This window comes from Syngnathus scovelli, chromosome 4 (assembly GCF_024217435.2).
Source record: "Syngnathus scovelli strain Florida chromosome 4, RoL_Ssco_1.2, whole genome shotgun sequence".
NCBI classification, from domain to species: domain Eukaryota; kingdom Metazoa; phylum Chordata; class Actinopteri; order Syngnathiformes; family Syngnathidae; genus Syngnathus; species Syngnathus scovelli.
In genome coordinates, this window is record NC_090850.1 from 17,531,065 (window position 1) to 17,556,239 (window position 25,175).

The 25,175-nt window shown below is 39.5% G+C and overlaps 1 protein-coding gene across 6 annotated transcripts in view; it reads left to right on the forward strand.

The window, feature by feature from the left end:
• The window catches only part of LOC125967729 (MAM domain-containing glycosylphosphatidylinositol anchor protein 1), a 93,007-nt gene that overhangs the window by 38,126 nt on the left and 29,706 nt on the right, over positions 1-25,175 (forward strand). For all 6 annotated transcript variants that reach the window (XM_049719048.2, XM_049719042.2, XM_049719046.2 and 3 more), the window contains 3 exons: positions 1,065-1,239; positions 20,315-20,511; positions 21,606-21,738. In XM_049719048.2, the coding sequence (XP_049575005.1) occupies positions 1,065-1,239; positions 20,315-20,511; positions 21,606-21,738 (505 nt within the window). The remainder of the gene's footprint in view (positions 1-1,064; positions 1,240-20,314; positions 20,512-21,605; positions 21,739-25,175) is intronic.

Genomic DNA, 25,175 nt, shown 5'->3' on the forward strand with positions numbered 1-25,175 from the left:
AAGGAACTCGCAGCACCTTTTTCTCTGCCCGTCACACAGCTGACAGCCGTGTTTTTTAGATACTACAGTCGAGCACGCTTTTTGATTCCTGCTCTTTCTTGCACATACACACACAAAAGATCTCCTACACACACATACACGCAGGCCCTTTTGCTCAAAAGACCTCCACTACATAATGGACTCATTGTCTATGTCTTCCATGTACTATATTTTTTAATCCTTGATTTTTTTTTTCATTCATTAATTTACGTCTGGCTTGTTGACAACTCTCCTCACTTTGGTTGTGTCAAATTTAAAATTTTCATTTGTACTTTGAACACTTTGCCTTTCACAAAGCTACACACATGCACACTCAGGGTAAATGACAAGTGGAGTCAGCAAAGCATGGCCAGGCAGAGTTTGGGTCATTGCTCACCTTGACCAGTTTGATCAATGGCAGAGTGCCTGATCTAAATCCCTCCTACAAACAGAGCTGAATAAACAGACACACAGCGTTTGCATGGGCCCCTGATAATCCACTAATCCATATGGCACAAGTTTTTTAAACACATACACACACACACACTGTACATGCAGTGACTTTTACCCATTATCCTTTTTGACCTCCTCAACAGAACATGGCTGATAGCCACGGAGGTTGATAACTGATAGAGGGGTTAATAGGGATTAATGGGATGCACACACACACAAACACACAGTAAGAATAAAAGTCATGCAGTCTGAGTTTACAGGCTGTCGTGTATCTGAGTGGATGTTTGTGCAGTGGGATTAGTGGAAGGAATGCTTCGTTTCTCCTCATGGCGTAATTCGAGCGTGAAAAACCTTTTAGAGTTGGTCTCTAACGCTGAATGGTCCCAGATGAGCGTCATGGACGCCACAAGTGCTGCAGTGCTTAGTGTCACTCACTGTGTCCATGATTTCATCCCTACAAGTCACACAAACTAATAATTTCATGTTGATCCCGCCTGTTTTTGTATCACTAGATTGTGTTGACATGACTTCCTGCTCATCTCGTCCAGGTTAGAGTGACAATGCCTAAACAGGTCTTCTATTCTTCTCCTCAGGTACGATGGACGAAGACAGCCGGCAGCGCCTCCGATAAATTCCAGGAGACGTCCATCTACAATGAGACGTTGCGCATCGAAGGCATCCAGAGGGTGCAGGGGGGTCGCTACTACTGCAAAGCCGACAACGGGGTGGGGGTGGCTGCCATCAAGTCCATCCGTGTAGATGTGCAGTGTAAGTAAATGAGGAGGAGCAGCACTCCTTCCACATGGAGCTGACTCTCACTTGAGCCATTCCCACGGACGAAGGAAGCCAGGGACCATATGATGGGGCGATTGAGGGAAGAGAGAGATGAAAGACAGATTGAGGAGATTTCAGGTGGGAATGGCTTCCAGGAGTATCTGATGACTTACGGTGGAGGGGATGAAAAGCACAGCTGGTGCATTGAAGGGCAGATTCATCGAGTAAATAGAACTTTGGTATCTGGGAGTGAAGATAAGAGGATGCAACAAAGTACAAAAAATCTATATATATAATAATATATACGTACTTGCGAGTAAAGTGCAGAGATAATGTAGGTGTGTGGTCCTTCAATTGGATTTAATCCCCTCTGGAAAAAAGTCTCAGATGCTCCTGGGTGAAAAGTGAAGTCAGCTGGACTTTCTGAAAGCTTTACAACAGTTAGTCCGAGTAGTACGGGCTCCCTAACCCAATGCTTCTCTGGTCACTCTCATCACTCAAAATGTTCCAAGTCATTAGACTTGAAAGTACCTGCTGCAGTCAATTCTTATTGAAAAGAAAGTTCTTCTTTGAAAAGTAATTTGAACTGTAGTCTATTACAGTAAGTCAGACTTTTATTGTTTGAAAGGTGCAATCTTTTACAATAAAACATCTCCTTCTGCCCAGACACTAATAATTACGAGACGAGTAATTTCCCAAAGTGACACTAGCCACATCCTGGTTGTAGACATAGTGCTAACAAATGGGGGAGAAAGAAAGAAGACTTATAGTGAGAATTATTTCAATACAAGTTGAGGGCAATACTGTATTGTATGTACCAAATGGTTTGGCTGAGCTTTAATAGGCTCGCGACTTTTTTTTTTTTATTCATTGTGTGTCTTTAGTGGACAGGCTTATTTTTAAGTTCTGACATCTCTCTTAGATCATAAATGGTTAGATAACATGAGGTCATATTACTGTAATATGTGATAAAATCACCACAAATATGTTCTTATAGACCAGTGGTGTCAAACTTGTTTTTGTCACGGGCTGCTTTGTAGTCATAATTTCCCTCGGAGGGGCATTAAGACTGTCAATACGGTATAGGCTACCTAACAAACTGATTAATAACTATTTTTGAAATCAGAGACTAGTTAAATCTGTTCAAACTGTTTAAAAAGGTGAACGGTAATAAGAAATTGCTAGCAATATCTATGTTTAAAAAGTGAAGAGAATTTGTAATTGTAATAATGACATCTTTGTGGGCCACATAAAATGATGTGGCGGGCCGTATCTGGCCCCCGTACCTTGAGTTTGACATTTATGTTATAGACGGTATGAGCAGTCAGCTTGTGTAATTTCTAAGCTATGTTCTCTGATGATGGTCATTAAACCCATCACATGGCTAAATGAGAACATTCTAAATTCATGCTAACGTGACCACTGAGAAGCCTTGTCGTGTCATAGGGGCCCCGTGCTGCTGTTGCTTGTGTCACTGCCCCACTGTCCCCGTGAGCCAGGAGCCAGGTCATGGCCATTTGCCGTACACCCTTTCACACACAACAACGAGCAGTCCCACACACTCGTATCTCCGCTTGCATGCTTATTTCCCAGCAGGCTTAAAATCCTAATTAATTCACTCCAGGCATATGTTGCCCCAAACAGTTCCTTCCATCATTGATCCAATCCTTTAAATGGCCATTTTAAAGCCTGATTTTCCAAGGGCTTATAAGACAAAAAAAAAAAAAAAATCAATTCCGTGTAGTACATTTACTAAATTCATCTTGCCTTCAGTCCTGTTGTGTGCGCAGTCCTCAGTAGCATTTCACAGACCCTTACCATCAAACCTCTTAAACCAAACAATTTAACCTTCACACTCTCACCCAGCCACACACAGATTTATCGTTCATCCACTCCCCTTACCTTAATGAGGGCCCCCTCCTTCCGTGCCTCTCCCCATGGCACCCCTCAACTGGGGAGCTGGTAATTGCTGGGGTGTCTGCCGGCTTGTATCGTCGGCTTAGAAGCAACGGGACTTCTGTGAGGCTAACCAGGTCTGACGGCCAAAGCTTGTTCAATTACCCATCCACCAAACGCAGGGGTCAGAAGCAATTCTAGCGAGCCACTTCCTACTTGGCGGTGGAGCTAAGGCGATGTAACAATTAGCAATAGCTGCCAGGTTAATAGTGGAAATATCAGAAGAGACTGCTGCCAGTGATTCAGAGAAGGCACATAAAAGACACTTTCAATGGCATTAAGAGCAGTTAATGGAAAAAAAAACAACCAGGTGGAGGGCAAATTATAGAAATTGTCATCTACAAATAACAAAATAGACATCATATTGTCAACTCATTCCAATGTCACATTTTTTTTTTCCAAGGAATTGAGCTACAACACAATTTCACACACTCAGTTAAAATTTTTATAGCCTTCACACAAGATGAAAAATGCACTTGGATTTTGAAAGGTTGGAAGCAGACTGAATGGCAGATGGAACTACAAAAGAAAAGAGGAAAAATGAGCCAAGAAATTCAAGACTGGAAAAAAATACTGCATGAGTGCAGTCGTCCGAGAGGGAACATACTCAAAGCTAAACTAATCAGTTGTTTTCAGAAGGCTTGTCACATTTGTCCTTTTTGTCACCAACCTAACATTTATTCATTTCACGCTATGCTCAATCACTAGTTTTGTCCAAAAAATGGTATTTCATGTGCCAGTCACAGAATCCATTCATAAAAAATTCCGTCATGTCACTTCAGCCAACCAGCAACCCCTAACTGCAAACACTCGCCCTAGTTCTCTTTAGATCCCCATCACAGACTCTTATCAAGCAGATGACCGATGACCTGGAACCCTAACGACTGAGACAGTGGGGCAGTGTGCAGGCGAGGGTTAACTACAAGTAGCCTCTACTGATGGGATGGACTTGGTTCAGAGACCCAACCGATGATACATATTTAGTCTGAAAAGAGAAATATTATGTAATTCTATGGGGGAAGGGCAGAATGAAGGGTTGATGTCCTCTGCTGGCTATTCATCTCCGGACAGCACCAGGTAAGTGGCAGTCTCCACGGGTCAATGCTTTTGAATACAGTCATTAATAGTGATGATGACAAAACGGATTCCCATTATGTCGCATGACTGACTTATGACAGCGTTGATGAAGCTGATGATATGTCCCAAATGCCTCCTTAGCGAGCCTCTATTTATTGCCGTCAATCCAGACATGATATTTAGTCATGTAGAGAGTTTTAATTGAATATCATCTGCATGACATTGAATATGACGACAGCTCACTCAACGATGAAATACGACATACGATGCTTGAGTAAACGATTAGGAGCGAGGCTATAAGGTGTTGATCGAAGTGCAGCAGCTAGTGGGAAAATTGACAATTTTGACACAAACGTAATGATTTGTGTCAGAACTTGCTGGATGGTGATAGTCATGTAGAATAACAGCTTGTGGTTCTTAGCAATGTGTCGGTAATTGGATGGTAAAAATCAGTATGGTCGCTCGCTTTTATCATGGTGATTCATTGGTCATGATTAGATAAAATGTTTTTTTTATTCATGAAACCCATCTTTGACATTAATTATCATGCACAATTTTCATTTGTGCAGTCTTGGTTGTTCCCATGCGGTCATTAAACTTGATGGTGCTTATTCAAGTGGGACCCGATGTGCTCCTTTTGAAGAAGGTCTGAGTCAGATTTTGCATTTCTTTCTCTTGTCGTCTTACTGAAGAGACACTTTGCCTTTACTGTTTTATTTTTTTTTAGTTAAGTGGTAACCTTGATTTACAAATGCCCCCAATGTCTATATTTGTGGAGTTTTGAGTCATCAGTGTTTTTTTTTTCCTTTTTTTTTTTGCAATATGTGGAAAAGCATAACACATTGAAAATGGCCAACTAGAGCTGGAGTCTCCTGAGGTCACTCACTAGGTCACGCCCACCTAAAAAACAACAAATCGTTTTTGGGGGGGGTTAGGTTGCAACAGATTAATGGTGTTTGAATTTATTTTAATGAGAAACATTGTTAGACTATATGGGTAAATAGACAATCTTTGTCACGGAACGAATAAAATCAAAGTCAAGGTAGCGCTGTAAAAAAAAAAAAAAAAAGAGAAAAACACGCAAACCTTCCACATGATTGTGTAAACATACTCCAGTGAGTTTGTGTAACCTTGGCACGACTCCACACCTGGCTCGTCCTCACAACTCGTATGCTTGAGAGGACGCATGCAAGGAGGCTGAAGCCCACGAGGGCTAGCTTGTGACGCTAGTATCTTCTCCGCCGGGCCTTTGGACATGCCCTAGCTGGAGCATGAAGAACGCAAACTGACACGAAGCAGGAAAACTTTTTTGTGTGAAAAATGGAAGAACCTCTGGAAAGAGAGCGTGACCTTTTGACAGATTAGAAATTAAAAAGGTGATGAATTGTTCCAAGACGCACGGAAGCTCACTTCCCATTGCTCTTCATCTCAGTCATGTTTTCTGATTTGTTTTTTAACTTGTTCTTTGAAGCGGTGAATCGTCCTCTTGCTCTTTGTGCAATGTTTTATTCGAGGTTCGATTGATTTTCCTCAGTTTGCACTTTACAAAGTGATTTGTGTGCGTTGCAAAATGCCTTGTCTCGTTGGGATCTATCTCCTCTACTTTCCTCTGTTTTTCATCTTTTTAATGGTACTTTGTTGGACACTTCTGTGCCAGTTTTAACTTTTTAATACTGGGGCTCATCTGTGTCTTGTTAAGGATTAAATACTTACAGACTCCCTGCTCAGTGCCCCTGCTTTGTGTTTTAACAGATTATTGTGCAATTGTTGCAGTGTGCTTTGTTTATTTGTATATTTTGTCATTCTAAATCATTACTCGTGTCTCTTCATTTAAATTTTCTTCCTGGGACGAGTCTGCTTAGGATTGGCTTGATTCTGATGGCTGCTGCTGTCTACCTATTTGTCATATAGGAGAGGTCGTACTGTATATACACATGCAAAAGTAAAGATTAGTTTACAAAAATACTTTTTAGGGTTGCAATTAATTGCCACAGGGCCACTATCTTCAAACATAATGTGTTTGTATTCTTAATTAAGGAATTAGCCCTAAAGTGTACCTTAGTGTAGCAACCGTGGTGCTGATTTTGAACTTGTGTATTTTATAACTATTCTTCGTCTTTGGTTGTACTGATGAAACGGCCGACACGCGTGACAAGGATGGCCTATTCAAAAGACAGATTCGAGTTCAAGTGTGTGACCAAAATGTAAATTCATGTCACTGTTTTCTCCATCAGGGGGAAATGTCCTGATGCTACATTGGGTGCGATACTGTTGGTAATGTGCAAACGTCCCGGGGCTTTTCACACTAGCACACACTGCTGCGTTTTGGCCAGAAGGTGTGCAGCATCACAAAGTGTGAATAAACAACCGCACAGCTATTGCCAAGGACAGCAAAACTCCAGTTTTATGTTTTGTAACATCGACATAAAGGGGAATCAATGTTCCATACGTGACTTGCTTCAACATAAGGGAACAACAACAACAACAAAAAACTCATGTTGAGGACACATTTCTATATACAGCACATGATGTCTGGCCTTTAAAAAACATCATGTCCGAGGTACTGTATTAATGTTATGTTTGGTTGAGCGATTCAGCTGCCTGTCACGATGAAGTTCGAGCTAGATAGTTTAGATTAACAATCAAGCCACTGACTTACATTTTTACAAAATCACAAAAGCTGGAAAAACGGCATAAAATTGCTATATATATACTATATATATATGCAGTACCTGAAGTTGTAAATTAGCCAGGTTCTTTGTTTTCTCCATCTCTCAATTGTATTGTCTTTTTTTCATCACTCCTGACAGAATTCGTTTCACCTCTACTCAAATATGCTAATTAAATGATCAGACTAAATGGAAAATACACAACATACTTGCAAATGATATTATAACTGCAGAGTGGGCAGAAGATAAGCAGAACTGTGGTAATTTTCACCTTCATGGCTGACAGATTATCATGCCATTGTCAACTCTGTTGGAAATTAACGTGACAGAACACTAACGTGGATTTAATTAGCAATCACTTATATTGGATGACTGCATTTTGTTTATAGACTTGCTTAAGTTTCAATTAAGAAAGAAGATTTTACAGCTCAGTTTAGACTGACATGGTTATATCAGTTGGTTATGTCACTCTTTCTATCAAGTTTAATTTAGTCCTGTATTGTCACTTTTCGTCCTGGTTTTTCTAACTTAACCAAGCAAAAATGTATTCCATAGATATGGTGAGGCGCTCGATATGAAAAGGTACGCCAGCTATTGTCCTTTTCCTCATGAATACATCTGTTTTTGATTAAGTTCATCTTTGATATTTAAGCTCAGTCGGATGAAAAGTCTGGCGGGGCATTTCCTTCTCGCGTGACATTCATTTTTAATGTCTCGTTGCTTTATCTGCTTCATGAGAATATGAATAAACGAGCGTACTGTGTTAAAATCACTACATTTATTCCAAAGGACTATATTATGTTTTCTTGAGTTTTAATAACGCTTCTTCGGCTTGTCTACTCATATTTTGCGTTTTGCTTAAAAGTAAAAAACACCAGGGCTCACTTACTTTTGAACACATTTGCTTCTTTTTCCTTTAAATTGTTGCTCCGGTCAAAGGGACACCACAGTGCCTCACATTTGCGTAAACTTGATTTTATTGCCATTATTCCGAAAAATACTAATAAACAAATGTGTTCGATTTAAAGTGTTTATACTGAGCGCAAAGATTAAATGGAACCTAGCCAGAGATTAGATGAAGAGCATTTAAAAGCCTTAAAGGAATTTGCAGGATGTGAAAAATAGCTGGTATAAAAGCACTCATGATGTGTAGCACTGTAAATGGAGCACGCATGCAGAAACAATTGTCTGGACTCAAATGGTCTTTTAATGAACCGGCTGTCGGAATGCATCTGTGTAATGATCACGGGCTTATCGTGCTTTTCTTTACCTGAGCTCTCTGCACTTTGTCTTATCGAATAGATGTGAGTGCTTTCTTCGGGGGTGGCCTTCTGTCCTCGAGCCTCTGTGGTTTTTCTTTTTAGTGGCCTGCGTTCCATAAGGGTGCCTGTCAAAATAGTTGACGTATAAAAGCACCTCTGGTCAAATACTAACCTTTGTGGGATGCTACTTTTGAAATGCTGTTGGAAGGAGAAATAAATGGTTGCGGTATTTTTGTTTTATTTTTAATTGTTCAGCTAAGGCACATATTTATTTACTAAAGAAATGACTTTGCTTTATTAGTTTAGTTTGTGTCCTTCAGAGTGCGCTGGAAACTTTCCTCCCAGGGATTTCTGGCAGTTTGACAAGAATGCATCATCGATTTATTTTTGCCTTCAGCATGACTTCTTGTCGTCATAAAGATGTTAAATCAGGGTCTGATTTTGAAATCAAATAAAAATGCTCACCACTGCTTTTCATACATACAGAAGAAAGAAATAATCTCACTTATTTCAGACTCTGATTATATTGTGCTGGAAATCCCACTGGCCTTGGATTCCCCCACCCCACCCCCAGTCCTTATTGGGCAGGTTTTTACTTACATATATAACATCCTATTTTTTTCTTTTTCTTTCTCCATATTGTCAATAGCAACCAACATGAAAATCCCTTAGCAACCAATACTAAAAGCATTGCAATAACCACTTTAGTGGGAACTGGCCATTTATTTGTGCCTACTCCACTTTTGGCCTCTCTGACTGCCTTTTCTTCTTCACATTGGTCAGCCGACTGACTTGCCAAGAGATGCAAGCCATGCCACAATATCCATAATGAGTCAACTTTAGCACCGCCATATTTAGTATTTCCCGAACTAAGAAGAGCGCAACATTGACCAAATGAGCAGCAATTTACACTGAACCCGAAAGAAGTAATTTGAAATGACACAATGCTTTTCCACCTTTTAAACGAAAAAAAAAACAAAAAACGTCTATTTTCTGACAACATTGACAGGTATTAAGCGAAGCCTGCGGTACATCACCTTTGTATATTGAACAGTGGTGATTAATGCCTGACAGGCTGTGTGTGAGCAGCGTTTTAACAGCTTTTACAGTCACACTTGTAATTAGCTCACTGTCATTTCCTCAATAGAGCGTGACATAAGGTGCTAAAGGTAAACACCTCTCTCTATTAGGTATATTCATTTGCAAAGTTGAATTAACTCATGGGTGAAAATGTTGGGTGGTATGTGCTCTATGGATTGTAGATAAGTGTTTTATACTTTCAAAATAGATATAAAAAAAAATACAAAAGATTTTTAGTTAGGTGGTAGTCTTGCATATTAAAAACAAATTTGAATGGTCTAGACATTATATGCATATGGAGAAGTTTCACAGTTTGTCTTGTCAGACAGACAGATGGATGAACAGATGGCGATGAAGAGCATAAATCACAATCAGTGTGCCATTGCTTTCCAGGCATATGCTTAATATGACAATTAATATGTACGCTTTTACAACATGGTGCCATATATCAACATTTCAGGCAGTAGTTATATCAAATAGATGCAATTAAAAAACTGGAGGCGTCAGAATCATATTATGTGGAAGTTGCTCTTTCATGCCACTTAATTTATAGAAAAATAGGATTTGGAAGAAAAAAAATGGATTTCGTATATTGGTCCCTTAGGGATTATTTTGAGTGTTCAGTTAATGGCAATCTGATGATGAAGATCTAAAAAAGTTTTCAGTAAACAAACCATTCATATGACATTGCTCCGATATATTACACTATTAAGTCATGAGCAACAGTACACAAAAAACAGATAACAGTTAAAAATAGAAGAAGAGCACTTAATGTCAGTGCAGTGACAAATAAGAGCAATAGCAACGCAAGAAGACAGACCAAACAGATAAGTGGGGAAATACAAAGGGCCCTAGAGGTAAACCTTGAGGGATGTCACCTTTAAAAGTCACAGAGCAGGTCATTTCGAAATGGAGTGAAAACCCTCCAAAAAATTGTATCACTATTATTTGTTAAGAAACAATTAACAGAAATAGAAATGATGAGATGTTACAGTTTGAGTTGAACAAAACCATCATGACCTATTCTCACTACTGTCAAGCCGATGGTGCATCCCTACATATAATTTTACAATAATTGATAGGATGGCTTTAAATGTCTTTTACGTATGCATGCCCGCACATATGGTAGAGTCTACAACTATGTTCCTGTCACTAGAATCTTGAGTGTTCATGCGCCATGATTGTATGTGCTGATAACATGTGACATCGGTTTGCATGCCATTTTGTGGATGTGCATGTTAATATATTAGCACGAGAAGCTACCACACTTGGAAGAGAGAGAGAGTGCTTTACAATATCACAGAGACTAATATATTACATGTATTTAAGAATTAAATTAATAATTTCATAATGATGGGTTACGACAAGAGAAAAAACGTTCTGCATAGAAATCTTTAAAATTCTGCAAAATATGATGCCCAAAATCACCAGGTCAGACGTTAACAACAATTACATAAGATTTTCACAGTACGTAGTGTAATATGAAAAGCAGTGCAATGATATTGATTATCGGAGGTGGCAAATCTAGGTAAAGAAAGTAAAAATCCTGCCAGAGTTTGGCTTTAGCCAGAGGCTCTTCTCCTCAACCGACGGGTAAACGAGATCCCTGAATAGAACCACCTTGAAGGCTGGTTGAAAAATGATCACCGTTCTTATGTGAGGTTACAAATACCACCCCTCAATTTTTCAATATTTTTTTATGGCCAAGAGTTACAGTATGTGGATTTCTTTCAGATGGCAGTTTATCTGTGTCTCATGCATATTTAAGTGCAGGCTTGACGTTCACACCAAATGTCTAGAAAGAAAAAAAAATGTATGTGATATACAGTGCTTAAAAAATATATTAGGCCAGCACTCAGTGAAAAATGTATGCCATGGGTTCTGAATTAATAGCAGTTGACCAGAATAATCATCATTTTATTCTGTTATGTAAAACTATCCTGAAGTGCAATGTTTATAATTGTGTAGACTAATATACATCCATTTTCTGCAAAGTCCATAATGTGACATGTAAAGAAAAAAAAAAACGGTTGAAGAAACTTTGTGAGATGCTGCAAAGTTACTTTGGTGATATTTTTATATGAGGTATATGATGTTTTTTTTCTTTTGAGCTTTCCAGGAAGCGCGCGATGCTGAATACTGTAATTTAACACGGTAAACTATAATTTGCGCAAGCCAAAGAAGTAGAAGTTGGAGACCACCTGTTCAATCCAGTTATTCATTTATTTATTTTATTTTTACCCATTATTGACGCACGCTGCCATATTCGAGGGTAGGGAAATAAGAAATACATCCATTTTTTTCTGGTTGGTTTCCTGTGGTGATTACATCACAGACAACACATGGCAAAACATTTTACTCTGTGTTTATAAAATATAATATCAATCATACCATCACCAATTGCCACTTTTAGATTTGTATGCAAACCAGTTTTATTTTGAGCACATTTCCGAGGTCACATCAAAGCATTTGGAATTCTAAATAATTATTAAAAGTTGTTTTTAACAATGCGAATAAGAACAGCTTTGCTGAGAAGCATTACGCAGAATTTAATTTGAATTAACATTTAATTAAAGGAATTTGTTAAATTAGCATCCCCATGACGTGGCAGCAAATAACACAGGCCCGTCCTTTTAGTGAGTATCCGTGATCACATTTCAGGGCAGCCTTTTGAGGTCAATTTACTGAAATTTATGGACTCACTGGTACAATTATTGATGATGTGTTGGAGTGCAATGAGCGCAAAATGAGCCCCAATTTCAAGTGGGCAAGGTGAAGCTTTGCTTTCATTCTTGTCTTGTCATTCGCTATTTGTTACAGTTACCATGTTATTAGAATGGAAAGCTAGTGAAGTTGTGTGGTTTTTTTTTTTAAATCAGGATAAATCAAAATGTTATTGAAAAGATAGAAGCAAAAACATTTTGGAAGTGGGTGCCAAGGGCAAGGTAATCATTTATGTAGGCGCAGATGACTGATTCTTAGTGTAGCGCAAAGAGTATCAATGACTGAAACATTTGGCTTCTCCTAAAATGTAAAACATTTCCGTACGTAGTTTTGATGTTTGATCAAATCTTTCAAATTCAAACAATGGCCAACGCTATTAATGAATACTGCAAGGACTGAAATCGGTCTCTGTGGAATTGAGACCTCTTCTGAAGTCATTACAAAAAAAAAATGTTTTAAAGCCAACACAATCTTAATATTATTTTACGGCAATGACATTTTTCATCCCACTCCGTCTCCAATAACTTCCAACTAAGGTTTTTATGCCTTTGCCCTCGCATCTCTTATACTCACACTCAGTCTCAAGCTCCATATCCATCCTTACTATTGCCTCCACAATTGACTCATTGTATGCATTTTGACCCTTCCCACTCCTTTCCCCCTAATTCTATCCTTTCTCTTGTGCAAGCTTCCCTCCTACCACATCTTCAGTGTTCCGTTTATGGCCAGCTGCAGCGGGGTTGGGTAATGAAGGCAGCGTTATAAAGTATGGACGGTGCCTCGGGGCATTCTCACAGATAGAAAAATTGAAATAGGACGAGAATGGAGATGGGGAGGGGGGGGCAGAGATCGGAGGATTAAGTCATGAGACGCACAAAAAATGTTGAGAATGTAGTGGAATACACCAGGAACAAAGTCGAGGATGATGTATGAATGATGTCGTCCTGGTGGGAATGCGTCTGCCATTACTATTCAGTCAGTTTACAGCGAGATCGCACTCCAATATTTTGTCCTCCTTTTGTTACACCAAAATTAGAAACAGCTCTCAATGAGATGTTGTGTAGTTGTAGAATAGTGCCGAGGCAAAATATGAATATTGCTTATAATCTCTTGGATGAGATACTGATGTCTCATGTCCAATTTTGCGCCGCGAACAATAGTGATAATGTCAAAAATGGTGCCAATATACTTGTAACTAATATTTTAGAATATTCTTGAAATAGAAAAAAATAAATTTAAAAGTGGTGTTTGTTTTAAATTCCTGTAAAATAAAACTGCTACTATTTTTGGTTCTTTATAATGATTTCCCCTACTTTGCCATGAGGTGATAGTGTGTTCTCCCAGTGAGACAAAGATAATGACCACTCTGACCTTACAGTAACCTCAAGTATCTTCAGTAATTACAGCCATATGTCATTTAAAATTGCTAGCATTATTTTCTTTGATACAGACAAACGATACATACAAGATGAAAAGCAATTGTTTACATTGTGGTGATTTTGGACCAATAAGGGTTGATCTGCCAGGTCATCTTCGGTACTAATCAAAATGAGTCGTATTCTGGCTTTGACAATGACAAACGATGCTCGGAAGTTTGAATTAACTATTCTGACCCTCATGAAATCCGAACAATACAAACAGGAACTGATATGCAACTGTGTAAGTCATTAAATCTGAACCAATGATACTAAATGACAACTAAACGGGATTGATAACAGAATCAAAATTAGCCCAATTATGAAACAATAATTATGCAGTGTTACATTAGTGCTAACAAGAGGATTCCTTGCCGCTAGCCACACATATACCGGTAATATAGGTCCAAGAAATCAATTGTGTTTTCATTCAAAGGACTCACCAAATCCAGCATTTCATCCTTACTTAAAAAAACAAAATGAAACGTGTTTCCTGATTCCAGAGTATAACAATTCAACAAGCTTTAGTTGCGTTCCAGTGCAAAATATATTATGGTGCGCAAAGGCAATAACAAATATAATCAAATGACTTTAAATCAGCCTGTAGAATAATCTCTGAAAGAAGTAAATAGAGAAATAAAACCTTCCCAGGATACAAACAAAAATCTAATGAGAAATATTCAAATCACGGCCATCCCTCTCATGGCCCCGTGTAGTCGTTAGTATCATCTACTTAGGACAAATAAATGGCTGCCGCTAATATATGTCCTGTCAAGGAAAAACAGGTAGTAAGTGTAATTATCTTAGTTCATAGCCTCTTCTTCACGCACAGACACAAAATAGTCGAAGAAAAGTGAAACGTGTCGGGTGCTTGCAAGACTACAAATCTAGGAAGTAACATAGAGTTACATTTTCTTAAGTGTGGTCTTGCTTGGCTCAGCAGTTTCTCGATGGTGCAAGCAAAGATTCTGGTGGCTGTTTGGCGGCCTGCCCCCTCCCTCACATAAATCAGTTTGGAGAAACAGGCTAACAATTGCAGGTGTTGTTATTTATTTTCAAAAGACTGCCTGATAAGCACAATGATGAGATAAGCAACTTCTGTTGGGCGTGTGATAAGCTGGATTCCGGTCTGGAGCAGATCTATCTTGGGGCTCTGTAACTCCTTCAAACGTGGGACTTTTTTCTTTGTCAAGTGTGGCGCTACCATACATAGTTTTAATATTTCCGGCTTTCGCCATAACTTACAGCAAACACTCACAGCTGTAATGAAAGGAATTCAGTCAAAACGGAGTACCGTAAATTTCGGGCTATAAGCCGCACCGGACTATAGGCCGCACCAGCTAAAATTCGTAATTTTTTAAAATATTATTTTTGTAAAAGACAAATTTGTAGCAGATTTCTTTTCCTAATTTTGTGTGTGTTGCAGATTATGCATATATCCCTTTTATAATACTATGCACGCACTAGATACAACGATATTGTTTATTCTCAGATGATGCAGTGTAACAATGCAGGCTGTTATGTTACACCTTGACCCAGAAGTCATTACGTCCAGAGACAGCGTTAGAAGGGCATTTTTTATCTTCTAAGCTCCTCTCCCCGATAACTTCAGAAAGGATTTATTGGCACATGCCTGGATTTTCTGCTTTTATACTCCTGTGGGCTGAACCCACAAAACTTAGATTCATTTGTGGCTTTATTTGTGTGGAGAAAAAGTGTAGCGGCATGCCTTTTTGAATTTAGCATACAAACACACAAATTTTTAAGACAAACAGGCAGATCACAAAATATTTTGTGTTTTTAATTTCATGCAGGCATTGCACGATCAAAGTGTTTCTATTTTATGCAAAGAATGTTTTTTTTCCAACTGATTTGTAAATCAAAACATAGGCTACTTGCAGTTAGATATAAATGAATGCAAAAGTAAAAATAAAAAATTCTTTCACGATGTGCGTGAGTGCAAATGTTTGAATACGTGTCCCCACCGTGCATATAGTTTGCATGACTTGCACCTGATGGCTCAGAAGGTGAACTCTTATTTGGCAACACCCTCCTGACTCTGTGCTGCGACACCACAACACGCACTGTAACCAACAAAGCCAAAATGAGTGTCTTATTGCCCGAGATAAGACGTCATCCCGCCATTAATATTTAACGGCCTTTTGCAGGCTCGCCGCATAATTATGTCTTGTACATAACACGTTGGCTCAGTAAATTGTGTAAGTTCGGGATGAACATTTGATTTGTTTCCTGTAAACAAAGCCCTAAATATAGTACGTTTCACCTTTTTCAGCTTTTCAACATCTTATCTTAGCTTCAACATCTAGCAAAGTAGATGTCCACGTAGAAGACGAAAGAGTAGTAGAGTGAAATGAAATAGAAGCTAAGCTAACAATAAGCTTGCCCATTAACTACATGCAAAACTGGTTCACCTTGACGGTTTTGCTTTCAATCTCCCATAAGTGGTTCTTCGTCAGGCACGACAATTAAAAAAAACCTGCGAGCTCTCCCTTTAAGTTGAGCAACTCTGCTCCTCCATTTGTGTGGCCCCCCTGACTATCCTTTAGAAATATTTTTTTGTGAACACAAGCCATCTGCTACATGATGCAATGTCTTATTATCACAGTAGCATAAGAATGTTTGTGCCTACGAGTGAAGTAAACTCAAGACTTTTACGCAGTCACGCCATAGTGATGCAATTGAGTAAAACGGTATTTTGTTTTTTCACATATTTAATGATGTCATTATTAAACGGCATAGCTCACTTTTGCAATATACAGGATACCCCGTGGCAGATATGCATTATTAAGATAATGCATAGAATTTACATTCAAGAGCTGTCGAGCCTTCACTTTTAGAATTTCATATTGCACCTTTGCAGCATGATAGAGAATCTGTTTCACCATGGAAATGCTGTGGATCGATTGGTCCGTGTTATTTCAAGTTATTTAAAAAGAGGAGTCCAGTAAATGTAAATATCTACCTTAATATTTATGGCATTAGCGAATACAAAAGATCCAAAGACTTTTGTTTTTCATGAAAAAAGGAGAGTGTGTTAGACAATAATTCCATATCAATAAATCAATCTTGACTCCTTGCCTTTGTCTTTTTAAATACAGGCTCTTGTAATTTCCAAACGGGGGTCTTGTGCATGTTTCATGGCCTCTTTAGCGCTATGTCTATGCGAAGGATGCTGAATAATTGACGAGACGCGAAGCTGGATCAAATGGCAAGTCTGCCTCCCTGCAGGCGCAGTCGTTTGCATCTTTAGTTTTTTTGCATTTGGTTGCATGTACATTTGCGTGTGTGTGCATTTATGATGATATTTGTGTGTTTGTGTGTGCGTGCGTGTGTGGTCAGTAACGTTCATTAATGTATTTTGATTGAAAAAAGTAAGAATTAGAAAAATCCACAGACACATGTGTTTAAACATCACACATTGGGGGTTGTAGCCATAGAAATTTAATCCCAGTTTCTGAATTTTTACATTTTTTTCTGTTGCAAGTTATGAGTTTTAAATGAACTACCGTTAATACAGACAGAAAAAAGAATCTGACACATGCAGAATTGTGCCGTTGGTACTTATTAAGTGTAGTTCTCGTCAGATACGCTGAGAGCAAGCGCTATAGAAAACGGATTGGGCAGTGTTAACTTTTATAATCACATTAATTTGACTCATGCCTATAATCAACATAAAACTTTTAAAGATCTAATCACTGTCTTTCTTATTTCTTGTCATTTCATTAGCGGAATGAGAGTCCTAGGGTTACTCGTCAATTCAGTAATACAATAAAGCTTGTTAATCCATTGCCGAGAAAGCAAATCCTGCAGAGGAAGCGAATTTATCTAGTATTTTGTTAATTTCATAATACAATAAAACTTGTTGATCCACGGCAACGAACTAAATCGAGTGTCAGCGAAAGCACAACCCTCGAACAAACCATAATAATTGAACACACACTTTTGTATGTGCTGAGCTGCTAAAAAGAAACAGATGGCCGCAATCAATATTTATCTTGTAATACACATTAAATGATCCCGAAGAGCACTCATTCTTTCTTAACTGAGGAGAAAATATCTCCTCGTTAAGCACAAATACATTTTCCTATCATGAAAGCAATTTTTAAATCTGGTTCATTAGGGGGTAAACTCATTGAAATTGCCACACAATCACGTGTTGACTCACACAAGTACATTTGCTGCTCTATGTTAGGCGATAGCAAGCAAACATCTCAGTCACATCATCACGCCTCGGCACACACTACGTCTAATTCGCTTCCATGACACGTTCTCACTCAATTGAGCCTGTCATCTTCTCTTTGCTCCCTTAATGGCCGTCTACTCCCTGAGTGCTATTAGGGAATAGAGCATGATATTGGAAATCAAAGAGGATTTGGAAGCTCGCAGGCGCCTTCCGTCCTCTTACGGGGGCGGTTGGGGGTGATTGGTGAGCAGAGGTCAACTTGTTATAAAAACACAGTTGACTTGTTACAAAGGCACACTCGCTCAGCCATGGCTGTTACAATGGATTATTTCTAAGGAGATCACTGCCATGGTTCTTCTTGTATAAGCTGCTTAATGAAGGTATCTCGTCCAGCCAATATGCTGCCTTTGGTGCAAATTTTAATTGGGGAACAGTGTATCGGAACTAAGCCCTACCGCCATTAGTGAAAATCCGCCGGTAATTGACTTGCCTCAAAAAGATTTATTCTTACCAGTAACTGCCACAAGATGGCATCAAAGCATTATTTTTATCTAAATGGAACTCCGCAACTCACTTCCAAGTAGTTCTTTGGCATCAAGATGCCACAAGATGGTAGTCAAGCACTACTTTTGTCTAAATGAAGCGCTTCAAATCACTTCAAAGTAGTTCATTGGAATCAAAAGTTAAAATGTTTTACTGTTGAGTAAAGACGTAATTCTATTCTCTTATATGTCCTTCTGGCAACATGTGATTTTGTATCCAAAATAAGTCACATGTTTATTGTACATGGCTAGACACATATATCGCACTCACACTTCAGTCGCTCAAATAACACAATCCTTAGTGGCTATGAAGTCATTTCCAAAGGAATCAATCCGCTCGCTGTCTCTCTTTATTTGTGTATGTGTCAATCGTGTACAGACAGAATGACAGCACTCTTTTGCCTTCTGTCACACACAACCTTGCATTACATATTCAGCTCTACCGCCACACTGCAAATAATCTACCAGGCAAGGACACAAATCTGCCTGAACACAATCCCCAAAATCAAGTCAACAAAGTTGATTGTGTTCTTTTTACCCAATCTCCTTCAAACGCAGGCACACGCTGGCAGTGCCAAGACGAGGCATGCAGAATTTTTTGACAAGCGCCCAGCTTTTGAAGGCCCTGTTGCTGGCATCGCCTCTCACGGCGCTCGCTGTTGCTACGCTGTCACGCCTCCTGCTGGGCCTTTTGTCGCGAGCAGCGTGTTGTCGTTATCAGAACCAGGGCGTCCGCACTGAGATGAAAGCTGGGGGAAAACAGGTGAACACTTCAGAGAGTGTTGAAGAAAATCTCAGCCAAACAGATCGAGAGCAACGTTAAAATGAGAGATGTATTAGAGTAAGCAGCTTAGCTGGGTCAGTCACGGTACGCCGTGCTCAGGTTTTGCTTGAGATTGAACTTTTTAGACGACTTCAGTGGAGGAGTATCTGCTATGCAACAATATCTGAACATTTTTACGTGCTAATATTGGCTGTTGGGACATTGTTGGAGGTGCTGCGTCTGTATCTTTGCTAACTTTATAGTTTGTCAGCGAAATTTAAGTATGATGAAATCTTACACCATGAAGCAGATGCGCACAGCTTTCCTGCTGAGCAAAGGGAAGATGGAAAATTTGAGTTTTTTTCTTTTGGGCAAAGTAGTATTTTTTTATTTTTTTAGACAAGTTTTGAGATGAATATATAAAGTTAAGCATATAGCTACATTTTTTTATTTAACCTAAAAATAAAATTGTATTGTTTTTTAGCTGATTTGCACATCTTTGTTTGTTGAGCATGTATTTCCAAAGTTTCATTTTTGTCCCCAAACACTTTTTACGGATAAAAAAAAAAATGGAATAAATCATGAAAATGAGGTAGTCTTCCTTCGTCCTACATGCTCCTGTTGTTCTTTTTAAGACATCTAATTATTTATCACTGGTTTTAATTGCTGCTTTGTTTACGTGCCATCTGTTCTGGCCATCTCCAGTAACCAAGGGCACGGAATCCAGATTTGCGTGTATAACGCAACCCATTCGTGACAAAATTGCCCTTTCCAGCATCGCACAATATCTAGCATGCTTAATCTACTACACACGGTTCCGCCCGAATATGTCAGATTAAGAATGCAATCAGATCAGTACATGTACACCACTTCCCTGGTTACTTTGCCATACTCACATGATGGAATCGAGGAACATGGCAGTGACACGGACAAGTCAGCCCATTCCTTTGAGATGGAATGCAGTAATGATGACGTGTTTTTATCATGAGCATATTATTTCATTTTGGCCGCATTAAATACACATAACGTCTGCATGGAGCGAGGGGAAGGGGATTGGGAAGGACGGATGCTGATGAGAAATGGAAGTGACAGTGAAATTTGGAGAAATGGCAGATACAGAGGGAGAGCAACATGCTTGTGACAGCAAGTGAAATTGCATCCACCATGGGAAAAGGAGATGACACTAACATTGAGGAAGTGAACATGGGAGCAGAGCAAATTGTCAGATTGGATGTATATGACCACAAAAAATAATAATAGAAGAAATTCAAAGCAACAGAGGCACAGGGCAAAAAGAAACTGTGGACAGTAAATCGAATGAAATTTTTAACGTCTTGATGAGCGGCGAGATCTTACTTGGTATTGTATTTTTTTCAGACCTGGACACACCAGTTCTGACCGTTCACCAGACCATCAGTGACGTGCGCGGCAGTTACTACCAGGAGAAGACCGTGTTCCTTCGCTGCACCGTCAACTCCAACCCGCCTGCTCGCTTCATCTGGAAGCGTGCAAACGTGCTCATCGAACAAAGCAAAGACAACGGTGTGGATATCTACGAGCCACTTTACACACAGGTACCGAATGTTCTCCAGATTTGCTCTACATCACAATACTTTCAGTCAACCAAAGTAGCTAAACCAAGAAGTGATGAGCAATCAATTAGACTCCTTCATTTTACATCTCAAATGCCGACGACCATCCTCCGGGCTCCACCTTAATGATGCTCCTGATTCCTCATCCTCAGCTCCTCCAGCTATCCATCCATCTAGTCCACCTGCACTGACATTTCCACTAAACAACACGATTGCAAAAATACTGCCCCGTGGCCGTAAAAAGCCGCAATGATCGAATAGCGTCGGCATTCCCCTCTATAGAAACGACGATAATGCAGGCCCGAAATGATGCAACCATAAAGTACCAATATTCTTCTTCAATGACCGTCATGGCCAAAAACAATGAAAAGAGTGAACACTGGGTTTACAAGACATACTACAATAAAGTGTAAGTGTAAAATTAGCAGGCCGCCATCTTTGAACTCCAAAGAATTCACTGACCATTCAAGCAACCAAACTTCCAAACTTTCTTCTGCTCATCTGACCAACCTCCTTTACCTTGACCTGTCGACGTATCCTCCTGTCTTCTAATCTCTAATCTATTTGCGATTATCAGCACAACCTGCTCCTCACCAGACATTTCAACCAACTTTCTATTTGCAAAGGCGTACTCTCACTTACTGATCAAAAAGTTACGGTAAATAAAAGTTTTCAAGCATGTCTGAAAGGACAAAGACAACAGTTCCTTTTTACTCAGTTTCTCAGTGTATCAGTCAAGCACAAAGCAGATTCCCTGGAGTTCAATTGTCCTGTCAGCAGAGTATGGTAATCGTCAAGACTGGCTACGAATCGATCAGCCCAGTCATCGCCTATATGATATCGAACAAACACAGCGGGTACCGAAACAGTCCGGAACACGGATCTGCCATCGCACATGATTGGCACATGTGATTGTGTTTGTACGGCTCCTAAAAATGAAAAAGATCTTTCAGACAAGATTTCAATATACAAAACAATTAAAATGAAGTCAACCGATTTGTTTGTCATCAGATTATGTCTAGCGTCAACAACAACAGTGGTTCACTTTAAAACGTGGTTTTTTTTTTGCACTTCAGGGTGAAACCAAAGTCCTGAAGCTGAAAAATCTGAGAACAAAGGATTTTGCCGATTATACCTGCCAGGTGTCGGTTCGAAATGTGTGTAACATTGAAGACAAGTCAGTCACCTTCAGGCTCACAAACAGCACGTGTAAGTAAAAACACATTTGTTACTGCTCACCATCCAGATGATCACATCTGACCGCTTTATTTTTCAACCACCTCTTCTCTCTCCACCTCATTCAGTGTTTGTTCTTCTGCCTTTTCACTTTCCCCTCAAATTTACTGGGTCTCTCCTCTCGCCTGCCTCCCGGTGCGCCCAATTGCCAAGCCGTCTTGTTGAAAAGGCATCACAGGGCCGTCAGTTGCAATTCAGTTGTCACGTTGCCTGTTATCTCCAATTCAGTCCGCAGCGCTCGATCCATCTCCACACCGCCGCCGCCCAGCAACAACATTGCCATTGACAGCTCTGTCAGCCTCGTTATGGTCAAACTGATACACTGGCTTTGTTTGTTTTTTTATTCTTGAGGCTGGCTTGTTGTTTTTACGTGCTGTTTTCTGCTTTTTTTATGCCTCTCTTTCTGATACCAACTATATGAGTTTATCCACGGGAACCTTTCAAGAGAATTCTTTGCATGTAAAGCATAATATCCACAGCCTATGGCTGGCTTTATTCTAGTTTTATTTGCCTTAATGTATTTTGTGACACAGTTAAACATTTTCAAAATTTTGCTGCTGTGACTTCGGAAACGGTAAATTAACTTGACATTTTATTTGAGAATATTTTGGAAAAGGCAACACTGAGCTGTTGCTCAGAAGTCAACCAGCCCTGTGGAACACATTGTGTTCAAAGTTTGAGGTTTCTCCACTTAATTATTAAAAACATGATTACAGTGCTTATGGCAGTCACACGCACGCACGCACACACACACGCGCGCACTCACGCATGCACGCACGCACGCACGTGTGCTGGCATAAAAGCTCACTGAGTTACCAAAACAACCAATGTGTCTGAACTTCATAATTTAATAGTGACACGAAATCCACTGCTCTGTGTGTGCGCGCGCATGTGTGTGTATTATAAAAAGTTCTTGTATGCCTCTAGTTTTGCAATATGCAAAGAATTTAAATAAAATGTACGGTAATCAACTTTATTTTCAATGCCTGCAATCCAGTGGAATGAAAAGCAATTCAATTTTTACACCAACCTAAAATTACACTAAAGTGCACAGCCTGTAAAACTGTACTCATTTTTAAATTATATTAAACGAGTATCTTCATTCCCCCAAAACTTATTTTATATATAAGCGCATCATATTTAAGATAAAATGAGTCTCAGCACTCGAGAGACTTTTAACGGGCTATAAAGTGACGAATGTAGTAAAATGGGGTCATGAATTCTAGTAATATTATACATTATAGCAGTCCCTTATCAGACTGGTGCAAAATCCCATCGTCATTGTTAAAAAAAGAAAAAATAACGACAAGAGAGAGTAAGTCAAGTAAAGTAAGACAATATATATTTAGTTGTATTTATTCTCCGCTGAGCTTCCGTGTGTCCTTGTGGCGTCCGTCACTCACCGCTTAGATTGGATTGCCCCAACTGGGTCACGCCATCACTGCTGCTTCACTGCGGTGGGACAAGGGGATTGATTGATTTTTGGGATCATAATCCCAGTCCTACCACTTACTGACGGCAGCTGCCAAATCCTCTTCGTGCCTAATAGGAACACAGGGACAACGGTGGAGGGAGGTGGTAGGCAAAGTGCTATTAGAAGTTCTGAGAACAAGATTGGAAAGATTTTGCGTGATACAACTAAATATTAGGTTGGCACCACTGCAGAGGAGTAATTCCTGCTCTTATATCACTTTATAGAGCACTTGTGTAAATGCTTGGACTTGACTAACTTTAAGCAAGATAAACACATTGAATTGTAACATCAACAGTGCTAACCAAAGAAGCTGGCAAGAATCTCTCCAGTTCCTACAATCTGTTTGAAAACCCTCTGTGGGATTTGGACCTTAGACCTTGCTGACACAAAGCCAAGTCCTTGTGGACCAAGCTGCTGGTGCCTCCATAAATGTTTCATTATTATCAAGACATGTCTGTGCTGAACAGGTCATGTGACTTCTCAGAGGTGATTTGGGGTGCCGTTTGAATACTAAGTTGCTGAAGAAGGGTTAAGACACTCTTTAAAAATGAAACAGGAGTGGAAGTGGAGAAAAGCCCCCGATACATTCCTAGGACCTACCGTCTATTTATTTTTTTACGCAAAGTCGGTGTCAAAAGAAAACAATTACACAGCAGTCTCTAAAATCATCCTGAGTTGTTTTAAGTGCCAACATTATGAGCAATTCACTTTTTTTTATGAGCATTGTAAGTGCTTTATCTGGCCTGTTAAATGAATATCACTCTGATAATGTCAATAAACACTGAGCGGGGTTATCTTTGAAGCGCAGACTTACTTTTATGCTGTGCTGGGATTGGACGTTATCGTGCTGTGCAGGTGTACCGAATGTTACGGCCAGTGAGTATGACTGGAGAGCCTGTCGTGCAGAGAACAACTATGTAAAATGTTGACAGCGTGACAAAGGCAAAATGAAGAGTGGCGTAAAAGAGAACGTGTGTTAAGGAGGGAAACATTTGTTAGCTGCTTGTAAAGTGCGGTGCTGCGCACAAATCCCATTAGTTTGGCAACGAGTGGCGGCTGATCCCGCTGTTGCCACATATCCCGAGGAAATTGAAGCTATAATTTTCCAATCCTCACTTCCCCTCCTCGGGTCACTTATCTCCTCAGTCACATATTTGGTTTTCTCTTCACAAAACACACCTTATATTTTATCTTTTCTATTTTGAAATGACAATGCTAGGTTTGGCCAATGAGCATGCGGTGACTCCAATGGGACTAGTGATTAGGACATTCCAATCCCAATGGAATCCAATAATCTGTAGTCTATCTAAATCAGATTTAAATAAAAAAATACTGGTCTTTTGTTCTCTGTACACCAACATATAGGGCTTTTACCTCCTTAAATTTGCAGTGATCCATCCAAAAATTGGTGAAGCGACTGTTTCCCCTGACATTGCGGCGTCAGAATTCAAACTGATAAGTAAAAAATAGGGGTAAAGTGATTAAATGGTTCCAGTGATCAGCATTTATTATTTTTTTTTGACAGTGCTGACACTACTGATAAAATAAAATTGAATTCCAATGATTGTTTCTCAATTTGTTTTCATAAACAAAAATTAGTATGCAATTGATTACACCAACACCAATAGCGACAACCAGATCAACCAAGCGAATGAGTTATTGATCTGCTTCCACCACACTCACTCTAAAATCATTATGATGACAAAACTACAGGCGGTATGTAAACAGATTAGAGTCTCCCAACCGCCATGTCTTTGATTAGCAAATATCACCTGCATCCAGTATTTTCTGCCTTGTTTTTATTACTCATGTGTTTGATTGAGGATCGTGTGCTGGAGTCATGCTTTTGAAGTGCAGTGTTTTGGTCTGCAAGATGTGCTGGATAATTATCAAAATCAGCAACAAACAGCTGCAGTTTTGCTCTATTTCTGTATGC